The sequence below is a fragment of the Acomys minous genome (genome assembly GCF_964271855.1).
Source record: "Acomys minous genome assembly, chromosome: 19".
NCBI classification, from domain to species: domain Eukaryota; kingdom Metazoa; phylum Chordata; class Mammalia; order Rodentia; family Muridae; genus Acomys; species Acomys minous.
The window spans coordinates 64,786,613-64,801,675 of record NC_140499.1 but is presented as its reverse complement, the minus strand read 5'-3'; the positions used below and the strand labels follow the sequence as shown (position 1 = coordinate 64,801,675).

The following is a 15,063-nucleotide window of genomic DNA, read 5'->3' as shown; positions in this document are numbered from 1 at the left end:
CTGGGTTATCAAGTGAAAAAAATTTAAATATACATAAAATTTTAAACATAATGTATAAAATATTCCAAACACTTAAAAAGTTGTGTATTATATGCAAAACTCGTTACCAACTGATCTAATTCAGTACAGAGAAAGAAATGGAATAATGTAAGGGTCACTTCGGGCTTGGACTGTCTTGTCTGAAATTAATACTGAAATCCAAATAAAAAATCTCAGAGGCACAAGTTTCTAGTCTCAAAGAAGAGAAAACAGAGCAGGGAACAGAAGGTAAAAAAATCTAAAAAGCATGTATCATTGCATCCTACAGGGTGAAGAGGAAGCAAATCTTGATTCTTTAGTTTTGAATCCGCTTTAGCCTTCAAACTCCCTCAGGCAGCAGAAATGTCAGGGAACCTGGCCGCCGAGAGCTCGGGCGCCACACGGATCAGTGGCCATAAATTCTCCTACACGTGGACCATCAGCAACTTCTCTTTTTGCATGGGGGGAATGTGGGGAGCCATGGAAAGCCCACCTTTTTCATCAGGAGCCAGTGACAGCCCGAAATGGTGTTTGAGACTCTACCCTGATGGGATTGATGAAGAGAGCCGAGATTACCTGTCAGTTTACCTGCAATGGCGCTGTCCGAAGAGCCCAGTTTGGGCAAGCTTCCGAATTTATATCATAAATGCTCAAGGAGAGAGATCCCAAGATGTGAGGAGCACAGGGATCTTAAAGTTCCTGCCGTGTCAATACAGGGGATTCAAAAAGTTCATCCTTCGAGATTTCCTCTTGTCCCACACCCATTGGCTACTCCCGGACGACAGGCTCACTCTCTTCTGCAAGGTGAGTGTGGTCGGAGACTCCTACACCATCTCCGGACAGGACACCGCATCTTCAATAAAGGTTCCAAGGTGCACATTGACTGCTGACCTAGGGGAGCTGTGGGAGACTTCCCTCTTCACAGACTGCAGCCTGTGGGTAAGTGGTCACGAATTCCGGGCTCACAAGGCCATCTTAGCCGCTCGCTCTCCGGTTTTCAGCGCCATGTTTGAACATGACATGAAGGAGAAACAAAAACACCGAATTGAGATCCAGGACATGGAGCCTCAAGTCTTCAAGGAGATGTTGGGATTCATTTACACAGGGAAGGCACCAAACCTCCACAGCTTGGCCCCTGATGTGCTGGCAGCTGCTGACAGGTATGGCCTGGAGCAATTGAAAGTCATGTGTGAGGAAGCCCTCTGCAGGGACCTCTCAGTGGAGAATGCTGCGCACACTCTCTTCCTGGCTGACCTCCACAGTGCACAAGAGCTGAAAATGCAGGCCCTGGATTTCATTACACTTCATGCTTCTGAGGTCTCTGAGACCTCAGGGTGGAAGGAAATGGTGGAAGCCCATCCCCACTTGCTGGCTGAAGCATTCCAGAACCTGGCTTACTTTCAGTGTTTTCCCTGAGGCCCCTCTCAAAGCCTGGAGTGATCCTAGCACCTGTTTAGTTGTCACCTACACCTGTCTCCTAGAATCATCAGCCGGTGTTGTCAGCAATGAATCTGGGGAAAGACAGCCTGGTGGCTCAGGATTTCAAACATCTGCAAGAGGTTGGAATGATCTCCAAGTGGACAGCCCTGGGCTCTGCTGTGCTCCACCTATCATCTGCCTTCTTGCTGGAATTGTTTCATTTTGTCCCCTGACTTGAAGACTGAGTCAACTTAGGTGCTTGCAGGAAACACAGCACAGAGATGGTTTATAGGAGGTGTCGAGGAACTTCTTTTGTTTCCACTGAGCAGAACACATGACCAAGGGATCAGGACCAAGGAGAAAACAAACATTAACATTTACTCAGAAGGGTAGAAAAAGGCAATGACTTTTTTCCCACCATAACTCAGTGTGTGGGGACTGGAGAGATAACTCAGTTGGCAAAAGCTATGGTGCTCTTGCAGAGGACACGTGGACTGTTCCCAGCACACACAGGAGTTTTCATCCATCAGTGACTGGACATCCAGGGGATCTCAGACACTTCCTGGTGTGCATGGGCACATACATCTCTGTAGACAGAGCCTTACAAATGAAATAGAAAATGAATAAAAGTGTTTTAATCAGTTGTAGAGTCCTCTTATTTTTTTATTAATTAGTTAATTAATATACTTTACACTAGACTGGAACTTCCCCCCTCCTCTCCTCCCTGTCTCTTTCTCTCCCCCCCCATGCTTTTGTCTCCCCTCCCTTCCCCTCCTCTTATGCCCCCCTCCCTTTCATTTCAGGGAAGAGGAGACCTCCCATGGGTATCAACCCACCTTGGCATGTCAAGTACACCTGGTGGCATCTTCTACTGACACTACACAAGGTGGTCAGTGGTCCCCTTAGGGAAAAGGGACCCAAAAGCAGGCAACAGTCAGGGCCAGTCCCCACTCCTCCTGTTAGAGCCCACATGAGAACCAAGCTGTACCTGTTACACATGTGTGCAGGTCTGGTTCTGCTCCACGGACGTTCTCTGGGTGATGGTTCAGTCCCTGTGATCCCCCATAGTCCCAGGTTTGTTGATTTTGTAGGTTTTCCTTTTGTGTCCTTGACCACTTGACCCTTTCAATCCTTCCTCCCCCTCTTCCATGAGCCTGGTGAGGTGGTGCACGCCTCTAATCCCAGCACTCAGAGGGGGCTGAGGCAGGTGGATCTCTGTGAATTTGAGGCCAGCCTGGTCTACAAACAAGTCCAGGATAACCGAGGCTACACAGAGATACCTCGTCTCAATAAAAGTGATTCTCTGAGCTCTGCCTAATCTTTGGCTGTGGGTCTCTGCATCTGTTCGTCTGGCTACAATATTTTTTTTTTTGAGACAGCGTTTCTCTGTGTAGTCTTGGCTGTCCTGGTCTCACTTTGTAGACAAGGCTGGCCTTGAACTCACAGAGATCAACCTTGTTTCTGTCTCCCTGGGTGCTGGGATGAAAGGCGTGCACCTCAGCACCAGGCTCATGGAAAAGAAGAAGGAAGGGCCAAGATGGTCAAGGAAGCCACCACACCCAGCGCAGCTGCAGCTTCTTTATACCACTCCTGGCAACTTTGCAACTGTAATATGGTTCCTGCAACGGCTCATAACGGTAACTACTGATATGCAGGATTTCTGATATTCTACCTTTTTGAAAGGGTCAATAGACGCCCCCAGAAAGTGTTGAGAAACATGGATCCATGCCCTGTCTGCCAGAAAACCAGGCTGCTGCAGACCTTCCCCACTCTTCACAGACCCAGTGCCACAGTGTCATGCCCACCTCTGCAGCAGACCTCCTGTGAGGGCCTCTTTTGCCCACTGTTCCCATCTGCTATGGATACCGCACATCTTCCCTTCTAACTCCCCTCCGCTCTTTCTTTGCCATCTCTACCAGCCCAGGACAGGGCCCCATGCTAACCCAAGGGCCACTCTTTCCAGGGTAACAAGAAGTCCAAAAGCAGATCCATGTACCATCCTTTGCTCCCCCACTTCAAATTTCCCCATTCTCTGTTGCAGCTCTGTAGCAGAAACTCTTCTCTGGTCTTTCTTTCCTGGCTGACACCATTGTCCCCCCCTCCAATGGGTCACACAGATCTTCTCCCCCAGTCTTCCTTACCCCAACACCCCCCATCATCCCAGCCCCAACACGGCAGACCTTTACTAGGAACAGGGCAGCAGAGCAGGGCAGGGAAACAGGTGAGGCAACTGAAGGTTCTCATCGCTCCCCCCTTCCGTGCCAATCCAGTCCCCCAGTCTCACCCCCATAGCTGTGACAGAACACCATGTGCAGCCTTCCTTCCTCCACCCCCTGTCTACATCGCCTGTGGTTCCCACAGACAATCCTCTTTGACCCCCCTCTTTTCCACTCATGGCTCTATTCCAGCCACAAACGCAATCGCTCCGTGATAACCCACAGGTCAAACCTGCCAAGAAAGCTGCTTGTCATCTTCCTCTCTTCTGCTGCTCTAGATCCAAGCCCCAAATACCCCACCACAGCTGAGGCACAAGACATAAACCTTAAAATGAACTTCATGAGGATGACAGAGGTTTGAAGAAAGTGAATAAATCCTTAGAGAAACAAGAGAAAAGACAAGCCGGGTTGTAGTGGCCGAAGCCTTTAATCCCAGCGCTTGGGGAGCAGAGGCAGGCTGACCTCTGTGAGTTTGAGGCCAGCCTGCTCTACAAAGTGAGTTCCAGGACAGCCAGGCCTACACACAGAGAAGCCATGTCTCATAACAAACAAACAAATAACAAAAACAACAACAACAAAGAAGTGAGTAAGTCCTTAAAGAAACAAAATTAAAGATGAGCAGGACAGTGGTGGCGCATGCCTTTAATCCCAGCACTTGGGCGGCAGAGGCAGTGGAACACTACGAGTTCAAGGCCAGCCTGCTCTGCAAAGTAATTCCAGGACAGCCAAGGCTACACACAGAAACCCTGTCTCCAAAAACAAAAATAAAACTGGAAAAATGAACAAATTTCTTAAAGAAAGCCAAGAAATACAAACAGCTAAAGAAAAAAGGAGAAACTACATAAGGCTTGAGAATATAAATAGAAACAATAAAGAGAAGAAAGTGGGAATTCTGGAAGTCAAAAGTCTAGGTAAGTGAAGGGAAGCTACAGCTACAAGCATCACCATCAGAATGCGGGACAAGCAGAGAGAGCCTCAGGCACTGAACATTTGATAGAAGAAATATATATTTCCATTGAAAACATTAAAACCTAAAAGACTCGTTCCATAAGATATCCAGGAAATCAGGAACACAATGATGAGACCAAACGCAAGATTAATAGCAGTAGAAAAAGCTGAAGTGTGTAATGCAAAGTGTTAGGGTGCGAGTTGTCTGCTGAAGAAAGGCTCCAAGGCAGTATTCGAAAACACAGAGTGGTTTTTTTTTACCCTTTAAAAAATATTTTATTAATTTACTCATATTGCATCTCAATTGTTATCCCATCCCTTATTTCTGCCCTTTCCTCCTCCCTCCCTCCCACTTTCCCCCTACTCCCCTCCCCTATGTCTGTGACTGAGTGGGGACCTCCTCCCCCTGTACATGCTCATAGGGTATCAAGTCTCTTCTTGGTAGCCTGCTATCCTTCCTCTGAGTGCCACCAGGCCTCCCCATCAAGGGGTCGTGGTCAAATATGGGGCACCAGAGTTCCTGTCAAAGAGTGCTTTTAATCTAGCACTGGAGGGGACCCTCTCCCCGAAATGAGCAGGCAGGCTAAATTTATGGACACTTGGAAGGACCTGTGAGAACAGAATTGAGTCAGAGTGTACCAGGGGATTCAAGACTGGCTGTTTGTTTGGTTACTGGGGACTTTTGAGTCACTGAAATTTTGGCTCTTACTCAGGTGTTGGCTTTTAATTTGATTGCATGGGGACAGCTGTGTTCTTTACCAAGGTCACGAAGTAATAAAAACATGGTATCTGGCCATTTTCTTCCATAAGCTGATTAGCTGCTCATGAGCTGTCCATAACTTGTGGTTTTTTCAGGAATTGTTAGAAACTTGGCCTAGTTAGGCAGAGTGAAAACCTGTAGCCCAGTCAAGCAGCTGGGGTCTTTGGGAGGTTTTGAGATCTGTTCGGCCCCTGGAGTCAGATCCCAGGGCAGAAAGTATTATCTTTAAGGCCCTCAAGCCAGTGGGTGGCCAGGACCCATGCCTGAGGACCTCCAACTTCCATTTTCCATCCAAAGAACACTCAAACTCCCCTAAAGGCCAGACCCAGCGCCTACCCTACACAGTGAAAAGTCTAAGCTCTGGACTTGAAATCCCAGCAGTCCCCTACCTGGAAAGCTCCCTCTCTCAGGACATCCTATACAAGCCCTGTCTCTTCTCGGTTCTCTGATGTGTCTTGCCTGAGGAGAGGCAGCCATCCTCCTGGGTTCCTCCCTCCCAGTAAACCTCTTGGTGAGATTTGTTGTGCTGTGTGGCTTTGTGGGATTTCTTGGTTCCCAGCTGCTAGTGTACACTTCCACCTGAGGTGTGACACTTCGGTCCTATGACTCAGGCAGGCTCTCCAGGTTCCTGTGCTCCTCCTTGGGGTCTGAGCTGCCCTGGGACCCTATCCCTCACCTCCAGTCCACCACCCACAGGCTCCCCTTCTGGCTCACCAACTGCTTATCACCCGCTTCTTCACCCGTGGCCACCAGATTTCTTCTTTGGTGGGTGTAAATGTTTCTCTGAATCCCAGGAAGTGACTGTTGAGCCTCAGACACCCCTCTTTGAGGCAGAGGTACGTGCACCAATGCTCTTTAAGTTCATGGCCAGCCTTCTTCACCTGACCTCATCCCCTCACCTTTGGAGATGCAATTCTGCAGTCTCCATGGGCACAAGTGGGTGGGTTTATTTCACCTCCTCCTCTCCTGCCCTCCCTCCAGAGCTGCCTGTACTATCACAGCTTTTCTAGGTCCTCCTGGGTTTTTTGTTTTGTTTTGGTTGATGTTTTTTGTTTTTTGAGACAGGGTTTTTCTGTGTGGCCTTGGCTGTCCTGGCACTTTGTAGACTAGGCTGGCCTCGAACTCACAGTGATCTGCCTGCCTCTGCCTCCCAAGTGCTGGGATTAAAGGCATGTGCCAAACCAGGCTTGGTGGTGCAAGCCTTTAATCCCAGCACTAGGGAGGCAAAGGCAGGCGGTTTGCTGTGAGTTGGAGGCCAGCCTGCTCTACAAAGAGAGTCCAGGACAGCCAGGGATACACAGAGAAACCCTGTCTCAAAAACAAACAAACAAAAACAAAACAAAACAAAAGGCTTGCACCACCATGCCTGGCTCCAATTGCTTTCTGTAACAGGATTAAGTCAAGTTAACCCTAGGTCAAGAGGTGGAGCAGCACCAGCTGATAGGGATTAAACAGAAAGGAGGGGCACTGAGTTCAGGAGTATTTAAGACAGAGTGCTAAAGAAGAGCTTTGGGGAATTTTGACTTTTAGCTTTTGGCTTTTTCCTCTGGGACATGAGTTGAGTAGGAAGGTCAGCTGGGTGCTTTCTCTGCCTCTCTGAGCTAGCAGGCTTTCACCCCAGCCTCTGGCTCCTGAGTCTTCATTGGTAAATCAAACAGTTGGGACTTGTTTAAAGAACACTGATGGGCCCTAAATTTATTCACTTTTGTGATTGAACTTGGCCAGAATTCCTGACAGATAATCAGTTCAAAATGGTATCTTAGGTTCTGATATTATTTGGGATCTCTGTGAATTCTGTAATCAGTCAGAGAAATGAAAAAAAAAAAGATTCCCCTTTCCTATTTCTCTTTTTTCCACTCCAAGCCCTGATTGTTTTGTGTTCTCTCTCTCTCTCTCTCTCTCTCTCTCTCTCTCTCTCTCTCTCTCTCTCTCTCTCTCTCACACACACACACACACACACACACACTGTGTAAATGACCTGCTGTTTAAGTCACAGTTGAAGCATTGCAGCATGAACCAATGGAAGCAGAGGCGCAGACACCTGCAGTGTGCACACATCCCCTACACACTTTCCCCGGTCTGGAGCATTTCTACCTCCCTGCTGCAGAACCCTCCAATTATGACTAAGGCTTAAGGTTTTTTGTTGTTGTTGTTTTTTGTTTTTTGTCTTTGTTATTGTTGTTGTTTTTGGTGTTATTGTTGTTGTTGTTGTTGTTGTTGTTTTACCTCTAGGCTCAGTAGGCTCAGGAGGAAGAAGACAAGTTAGATGGCACCGTTGATGAAATATTCTGTCCTTTTTCCAATATGTAAAAAAAGGAAGGCAAGTTAAACTGGCACCATTTGTGAAATATTCTGTCTCTTTTTACAGTATGTATTTCTAGCCTATTTATGAAAAATCAGGTGTCCATAGATAGGTATTTAGGTTTATATCTCAGTCTTCAATTCCATTCCATTGATCAATATGTCTGCTAGGCCAATACCATACAGTTTTCATTACTGTAACCCTATAAGACAACTTGAAATCAGAAATGAGGAGAAATCCCGGAGTTGTTTTATTGCTCAGGATTGTTTTAGCTATCATTTTTGTTGTTGTGTTTTGTTGGGTTTCCATATGAAATTGAGAACTGTCTTTGAAGATCTGTGAAGAGTTGTGGTGCCATTTTGGTGGGGATTGCATCCAGTGTGTAGATTGTTTTTAGTAAGGTGGTCATTTTTACTAGGTTAATCCTCCTGATCTGTGAGCATTGGGGATATTTCCATCTTCTTATATCTTCTTCAACTTCTTTCTTCAAAGACTTGAATTTTTATCTTATAGTCCTTTGATTGCTTGGCTAAAGTTGCTCAAGATGTTTATATTCCTTGAGAGTATTGTGAAAGGTGGGTTTCTGGATTTCTTTCTAATTCTGTTTATCATTTTTATATGGGAGCTCTGCTGACTTTTGTGAGTACTTCGGTATCCAGGTACTTGATGAAAGTGATTATTAGCTGTAGAAGATCCCAGGTGGAATTTTTAGGTTCACAGATCTACCGTCATATCATCTGCATAGAAGAATATTTTGACTTCTTCTTTCCGATTTGTGTGCCCTTTATCTCCTTCAGTTCTCATTGCTCTTTCGAAGACATCAAGTACTGTATTCTATGGGTAGAGAGAGAGTTGACAACCTTGTCTTGTTCCTGATTTTAGTGGAGTTGGTTTGAGTATCTCCCCATGTAGGTTGATGCTGGCTGTGGGCTTGCAGGATCCTGCCTTTATTATGCTCAGTTGATGTGTCTCTAATATCTCCAGGATGTTTCTCATGAATTGTGTTGGATTTTGTCACAGGCCTTTTCTACATCGAATGAGGTGATGTGTGCTTTCCTCTTTCAATTTGATTATACAGTAGAATCAATTGACTTCTGCATGTTGAACCACCTTGCATCATTGCCATGAGGCCTAAGTGAACATGGTGGATGAGCTTTGATGTGATTTAGGGTTTGGATTTTGAGTATTTTATTGAGTACTTCTGAATAAGTTTTCATAAAGGATATTGGTCTATAATTCTCTTTCTTTGTTGGGTCTTTATGTTGATTGGGTATCAGGGTAACAATGGTGTCATGAACAGATTGGGCAATGGCCCTTCTGTTGCTATTTAGTGGAATTATTTGAGGAGTATTGGTGCTAACTGTTCTTTGGAAGTCATGGCGTATTCTGTGCTAAAACAGTCTGGCCGGGTCTTTTTGTGTGAGGTAACTTACTTTTTCTTTTTCTTTATTCTTCTCTCAGGCAGTAAACCCCCGACTGGAGCCTCCCCTCCCTATGATTCTCCAGATTCTGCCCCCTCTATTTCCCTCTTCTCTAAAACTACTGTTCCTACTTTTCTTCCAAACAAAGTATGCTTCCCAGGGATAACAACTGATCACAGCATGACAAAATGCACTAAGAGTAGGCTTAACCCATCACACCAGGGCTGGGTGAGGTAACACAGGAGTAGGCAGAGGGTCTCAAGAGCAACCAGAAGAATCAGAGATGTCCCACTCCCAAGGCTAGCAGTCATGTAGAAGGGGATGGTTTGGAATGGTAAGATCTGTGGGACCCTCAGCAGCTGTGAAGTCCCCCACAGGGTGTCTGCAGCAGAGCTCAGGCAGGGTGCAGGATCTCAATGATCCTTGAGGCAAATTTGTATTGCATATGTAAAGGAAGGAAACCGCAATTAGTTTATAGAGTGCTGAGGATGGTAAACCATGGTGGTCAGCTCAGACTCAAGGTATTTTGCTGACAGACAGATCTGGATGGTCTTGAAAGTGTGCATTGCAGTGTTTGGTGTACATGCAAAGTGTAACGCAGTATGTAGATGGCAAAGGGACAGTTATGACATCATGGAATCAAACATAATAAAAGTACAAATAGACTGCAGCTCAGTGTAGATCAGTTTGACCCTCCAGCAAGAAATTTTTCCAGGGTTTGTGGTCTTTGGGATGGTTTAAGGATGTTTCTAACAAAATGGAGTCTGACAGTTTTTATCATGGTCTCTTCAGCCTCAGGCAACCAGGATATTTAGAATATCACACTTATTGCATACACGGGGATGACATAGTTATTCCAAGGATGATTATCTGAGGCAGAGAGGAAAGACCATGAATAAAGGTGCATAGACCCATGCAGGGCCCATGAGACTGCATTGGAAAAAGACAGCGTAGAAGACAGCACATTCAGAGGTCTCTGGCTCTGCTTGTGAGACACCATAGGTGAGCTCTTCCACCTGCCCACCTGTTGTGAAGTCAGACCCCTGACAGATGAGTAATACCCTTCTTCCATTTTCGAGCTCATGGCAGGGATAATTGTAACACAACCACAAGAGGAAAGAGTAGCTTGTAGAAATTCACATAATCCCTTCACATATGGACTTAGCTACAGGAAGAAGATACACATGGGATGGCCCTTCTTGCTAAACCTTGAGTCCATCTGGAGTGAACTCAAACCCCAGAAAGGAGGGCCTGCCTGTGAGAAAGATTGTGCTTCAGTTGAAGTAGGCAGATCCATATGGAATCCAGATTTGGAAGTCCAAAGACACAAAGTTGACACTATATCTCAAAACAGGGAGCCACACCCTTTGAATCCAGGTCTTGAGCCTGGCATCCACACCTTTAATTAGGCCACACCTTCCCTGCAAGACTATATAAGGGCATGGAAGAGGGGAGCTTGCGATTTTTGCCACTTGGCCCCTCTTGGCTAGCAAGTGCAGTCCATCACCTGCGTTACAGCCTGCTTCTGCAGGTTTGCAGTGTATACTGAAGACCAGCAGAGACATCGCCTCCTGGACTGAACAGCTGACAGGCCTCTTGGCATCTCTGTGCACAGCCAGCGGTCAGTGGATTAGCTTGACTGCAGCCTGTAAGTCATTCTCCTCAATGCCCTTGATCTAGCTTCCTTCATTCTCTAAGTTCTGTTACTCTGAAATTTTCATCATGTCCTCGTTGTTGACAGCTGATATAGAATTCCATGGTGTAGATGGACCACAGTTTCTCTATCTATTCGTTTGTTGAGGGACGTCTGGATTGTCCAATTTCTGGCCATTACCAGTAACATTGTAGAACAAATGTCCTTGTTGTATGGTAGAGCATCTTTGGTGTATATGCCCAGAAGTGGTATGCTTGGGTATTGAGGGAGTGCTGTTTCCAAGTTGCAGAGAAAGTGCCAGAATGATTTCCAAAATGGTTGTCCCAGTTTACACTCACTAGCAATGAAGGAGAGTTCCCCGTTCTCCACATCCTTACGGGCATGTGCTCTGTCTTGAGTTTTTGGTCTTAGCCATTCTGATACATGTAAGATGGAATCCCTTAGAGGTATTGATTGTATTTTCCTGATGGCTATGGATGTTGAGCCTTTCGTTAAGTGCTTCTTAGTAATTTTATATTTTTTCCTGCAGAGTTTTCCCTTCAGCCCTTTACCCAATATTTTACTGGGATTATTTGCTTTGTTAGTGTTTAATTTCTTGAGTTCCTTATATGGACTGCATATTAGCCCTTGGTTGGATGTAGAGTATGTAAAGATCTTTTCTCAGACAGTAGGCTATAGGTTTTCGGGGGGGGGGGGCAGTGGTCTTTGTCTCATAGGAACTTTTCAATTTAATGATGTATCACTTATTAATTGTTGATCTTAGAGTCTGAGCTGTTGATGTCTCTTCAGGAAGTTGTCTCCTGTGCCAAAGAGTTCAAGGATCTTCCACACCATCTCTTCTAATAGATTTAGTGTTCCTCGTTTTATGTTAATGTCTTTTGTCCTCTTGGACTTTAGTTTTGCGCATTGTAATAAATATGTACCTAGGATGGTTTCATTGAAATTCCCAGATCACTCTAATTTACCACTAAAGACACCGGAGACAGATGCTATGGTAAAAAACCTGCTAGCTCAGAGAGGCAGAGAAAGCAGTCAGCTGACCTTCCTGCTCACCTCACCTCCTGATGGAAAAGGTCCCAAAGTTTCATTAGCTCAGCTGACTGCCCAGGAAGAAAATACCTAAAAACCCAAGTCCAAAAGCTTCCAGAGGCCAAGGGGCTCCAGCTAAATTCCCAAGATCCTGTTATGCTGAAAGCTATCTTAATTGTTCCTCTACTCAAAGCCTTGCCTACATTTAATCCCTGTCAGCTGCTTGATTGCTCCACCCGTTGACCTAGGGTTAACTTAATTAAATCCTGTGTTTTTATAGCTCACAATCTCAGGGGTCACAATGGGATCAAAGGCAGTATAAACAGTTCACAATCTCAAGGACCAAAATGGGATCTCAGACAGGATTTTCTAGTTCACCATCTCAGGGATCACATTGAATCCAACATCATGGAACATAACTGTTTGCATTTTTTGACATGTAGACAGGCACTAGAGCAGCACAATTCATTGAAGGTGCTTTCTTTTTTCTATTGTATGGTTTGCCTTCTTCCTCAAAAATTACATGTGTGAGTGTATTTCTGGATCTTTGATTGGATTCCATTGATCCACTTGTCTGTGTTTATGCCAGTACCATGCACTTTTTATCACTGTTGCTCTATAGTACATCTTGAGGTCAGGGACAACCATCCCTCCAGAAGACGTTTTCATGTTCAGGATTGTCTTAGCTATTCTGGATTTTTGTTGTCCCAAATGAAATTAGGAGCTGGTTTTTCAGGAGCTGGAAAGAATTGTGTTGGCATTTAATGAGAACTGCATTAAATATGTGGGTTGGTCTGGTAAAATGGCCATTGTTTCTTGGTTAATCCTACCTATCCTCAACCATGGAAGATCTTTCCATCTTCTCATATCTTCTTCAGTCTCTTTCTTCAGAGATTTATGGGTTTTTTTTCATACAAGTCTTTTAGTTCCTTGGTAACAGTTACATCAAGATTCTTTATGGTTTTTGTGGCTATTGTGCAGAGCATTGTTTCCCTGGCTCTACCCATCAGGAGATCAAAGCAGAAGCTCAGTCTCACAGCCCAACGTAGGGCAGAGTGCAGGGAGTGCTACGGAGGAGTTGGGGATAGAAGGACCCATATGGGACAGGATCTCTATAAAAGACTAACAGAGTCAAGAAATCTGGGCCCATGGTCCCTGCAGATTCCTGTGCACCAAAGAAGGACCATGCCTGGAGAAAAGCCAAGCACCCCACTCAGAGGTAGCCTATTGGCATATCCATCTCAAATTGGGGCCCATGATAAGTAGAGCTGGGGCTGTTCCTGCCATGGACTCTGTTGCCTGCACTAGATGACTTTCCTGTGGCTGGGTGCTTTACCATGCTGCAGAGGAAGAGGATGTAGGCAGACCTGAGGAGACCTGAGAGGCTGGGGTCAGTTGGTAAGGGAGAAGGGCTCCCCTTCTCTGAGGACTTGGATAGGGAAATCGAGGGGCAAAGGTGTTAGGGTGATGCATGGAGGAAATGAGGGAGGGGGCTACATTGAGTTATCAACTGAAAAAATTTTAAATATACATAAATTTTTAAGAGAATGCATAAAAATTTCCCGAACACTTAAAAAATTGTGTATTATAGGCAAAACTAGTTACCAATTGGTCTAATTCAGTACAGAGAAGGAAATGGAGTAATGTAAGAGTCGCTAGGGGCTCGGACGGTCTTGTCTGAAATTCATATTGAAATCTGGGTAGATAATTACAGAGACACACAACTTTCCAGTCTCAGCAAGTAGGGAACAGAGTGGAGGAGAGACATTAAAATTCTGAAAAGTTTTTGTTCTTATGTCCTACAGGAAGAAGAGAAACCATATCTTAATTCTTTGCTTCATAGAAATTGAAACTCACACTGTCTCCAGTAGAAATGTCAGGGGACAAGGCAGTCGCGACCCAGGGCTACACACATATTGCTGTACAGGAGATTTCCTACAGGTGGACCATCCACAACTTCTCCTATTGCCTGGAGGGAATGCCGGACCCCATTTTCAGTGGGACTTTCTCATCAGAAGCCAATGACAACCTGAAATGGTGTTTGAGAGTTCACCCCAAAGGCATTGACATAGAAAGCAAAGATTACGTGTCAGTTTACCTGGTGTTGCTCAGGAGTCCGAAGACCCCTGTTTGGGCAAAGTTCCAGTTTTGGATTATAAATGTGGAAGGAGACAAAACTCTGGGAATGAGTAGCCCACGGGTCTTTAAGTTCCTTCCTGGCGACAACTGGGGATTGAAAATGTTTGTCCTTCAAGATTTCCTTTTGGCCCTGGCAGAAGACCTTCTCCCTGAGAACAACCTCACCCTGCTCTGCAATGTGACCATGGCCCGAGACACCTATAGCATTTCTGAAGAGGACTGGACACAAGCGATAAAGGTTCCAAGGTGCACATTGACTGCTGACCTAGGGGAGCTGTGGGAGACTTCCCGCCTCACAGACTGCAGCCTGTTGGTAGCTGGTCATGAATTCCGGGCTCACAAGGCCATCTTAGGGGCTCGCTCTCCGGTTTTCAGAGCCATGTTTGAACATGACATGAAGGAGAAACAAAAACACCGAATTGAGATCCAGGACATGGAGTCTCAAGTCTTCAAGGAGATGATGGGTTTCATTTACACGGGGAAGGCGCCAAACCTCCACAGCTTGGCCCCTGATGTGCTGGCAGCTGCTGACAGGTATGGCCTGGAGCGCTTGAAGGCCATGTGTGAGGACGCCCTCTGCAGGGACCTCTCAGTGGAGAATGCTGCTCACACTCTCTTCCTGGCTGACCTCCACAGTGCACAAGAGCTGAAAATGCAGGCCCTGGGTTTCATTACAGGTCATGCTTCTGAGGTCTCTGAGACCTCAGGGTGGAAGGAAATGGGGGAAGCCCATCCCCACTTGCTGGCTGAAGCATTCCAGTCCCTGGCTTCTGCACAGGGTCCCTGGCTGGAGCCCCCTCTCAAACGCCTGAAGAGATCCTAGCTCCTGGTTAGATGTGACCTAGCCCTGTCTTCCTCAAGGGTAGACAGTGCTGTGACCAGTGACCTCCAGGTACACCAAGGCATTGCTGCTGCATTTACAGTGGATCTGGGGAAAGACAGCCTGGTGGCTCAGGATTTCAAATATCTGGAAGAAGTAGAAATGATTGCCATGTGGGTAGCCCTGGGCTCTGCTGTGCTCTACCTAACATCTGCCTTCTTCCTGGAATTGTTTCATTTTTTCTCTTGACTTGAAGACTGAGGCAGCTTAGGTGCTTGCAGGAAACACAGTACAGAGAGATGGTTTTTAGGAGGTGTCGTGGGACCTGTTTTGATTC

At 45.9% G+C, this 15,063-nt stretch overlaps 1 protein-coding gene across 1 annotated transcript; it reads left to right on the top strand.

The window, feature by feature from the left end:
• Positions 1-381: 381 nt before the first annotated feature.
• Positions 382-14,729, top strand: LOC311590217 (speckle-type POZ protein-like; the record flags this gene model as incomplete). The annotated part of the gene is made up of 2 exons (XM_084769093.1): positions 382-1,178; positions 14,441-14,729. 2 exons carry the CDS (start codon positions 382-384, stop codon positions 14,727-14,729), a joined length of 1,086 nt encoding a protein of 361 aa, XP_084625219.1.
• Between the last annotated feature and the right edge of the window lie 334 nt (positions 14,730-15,063).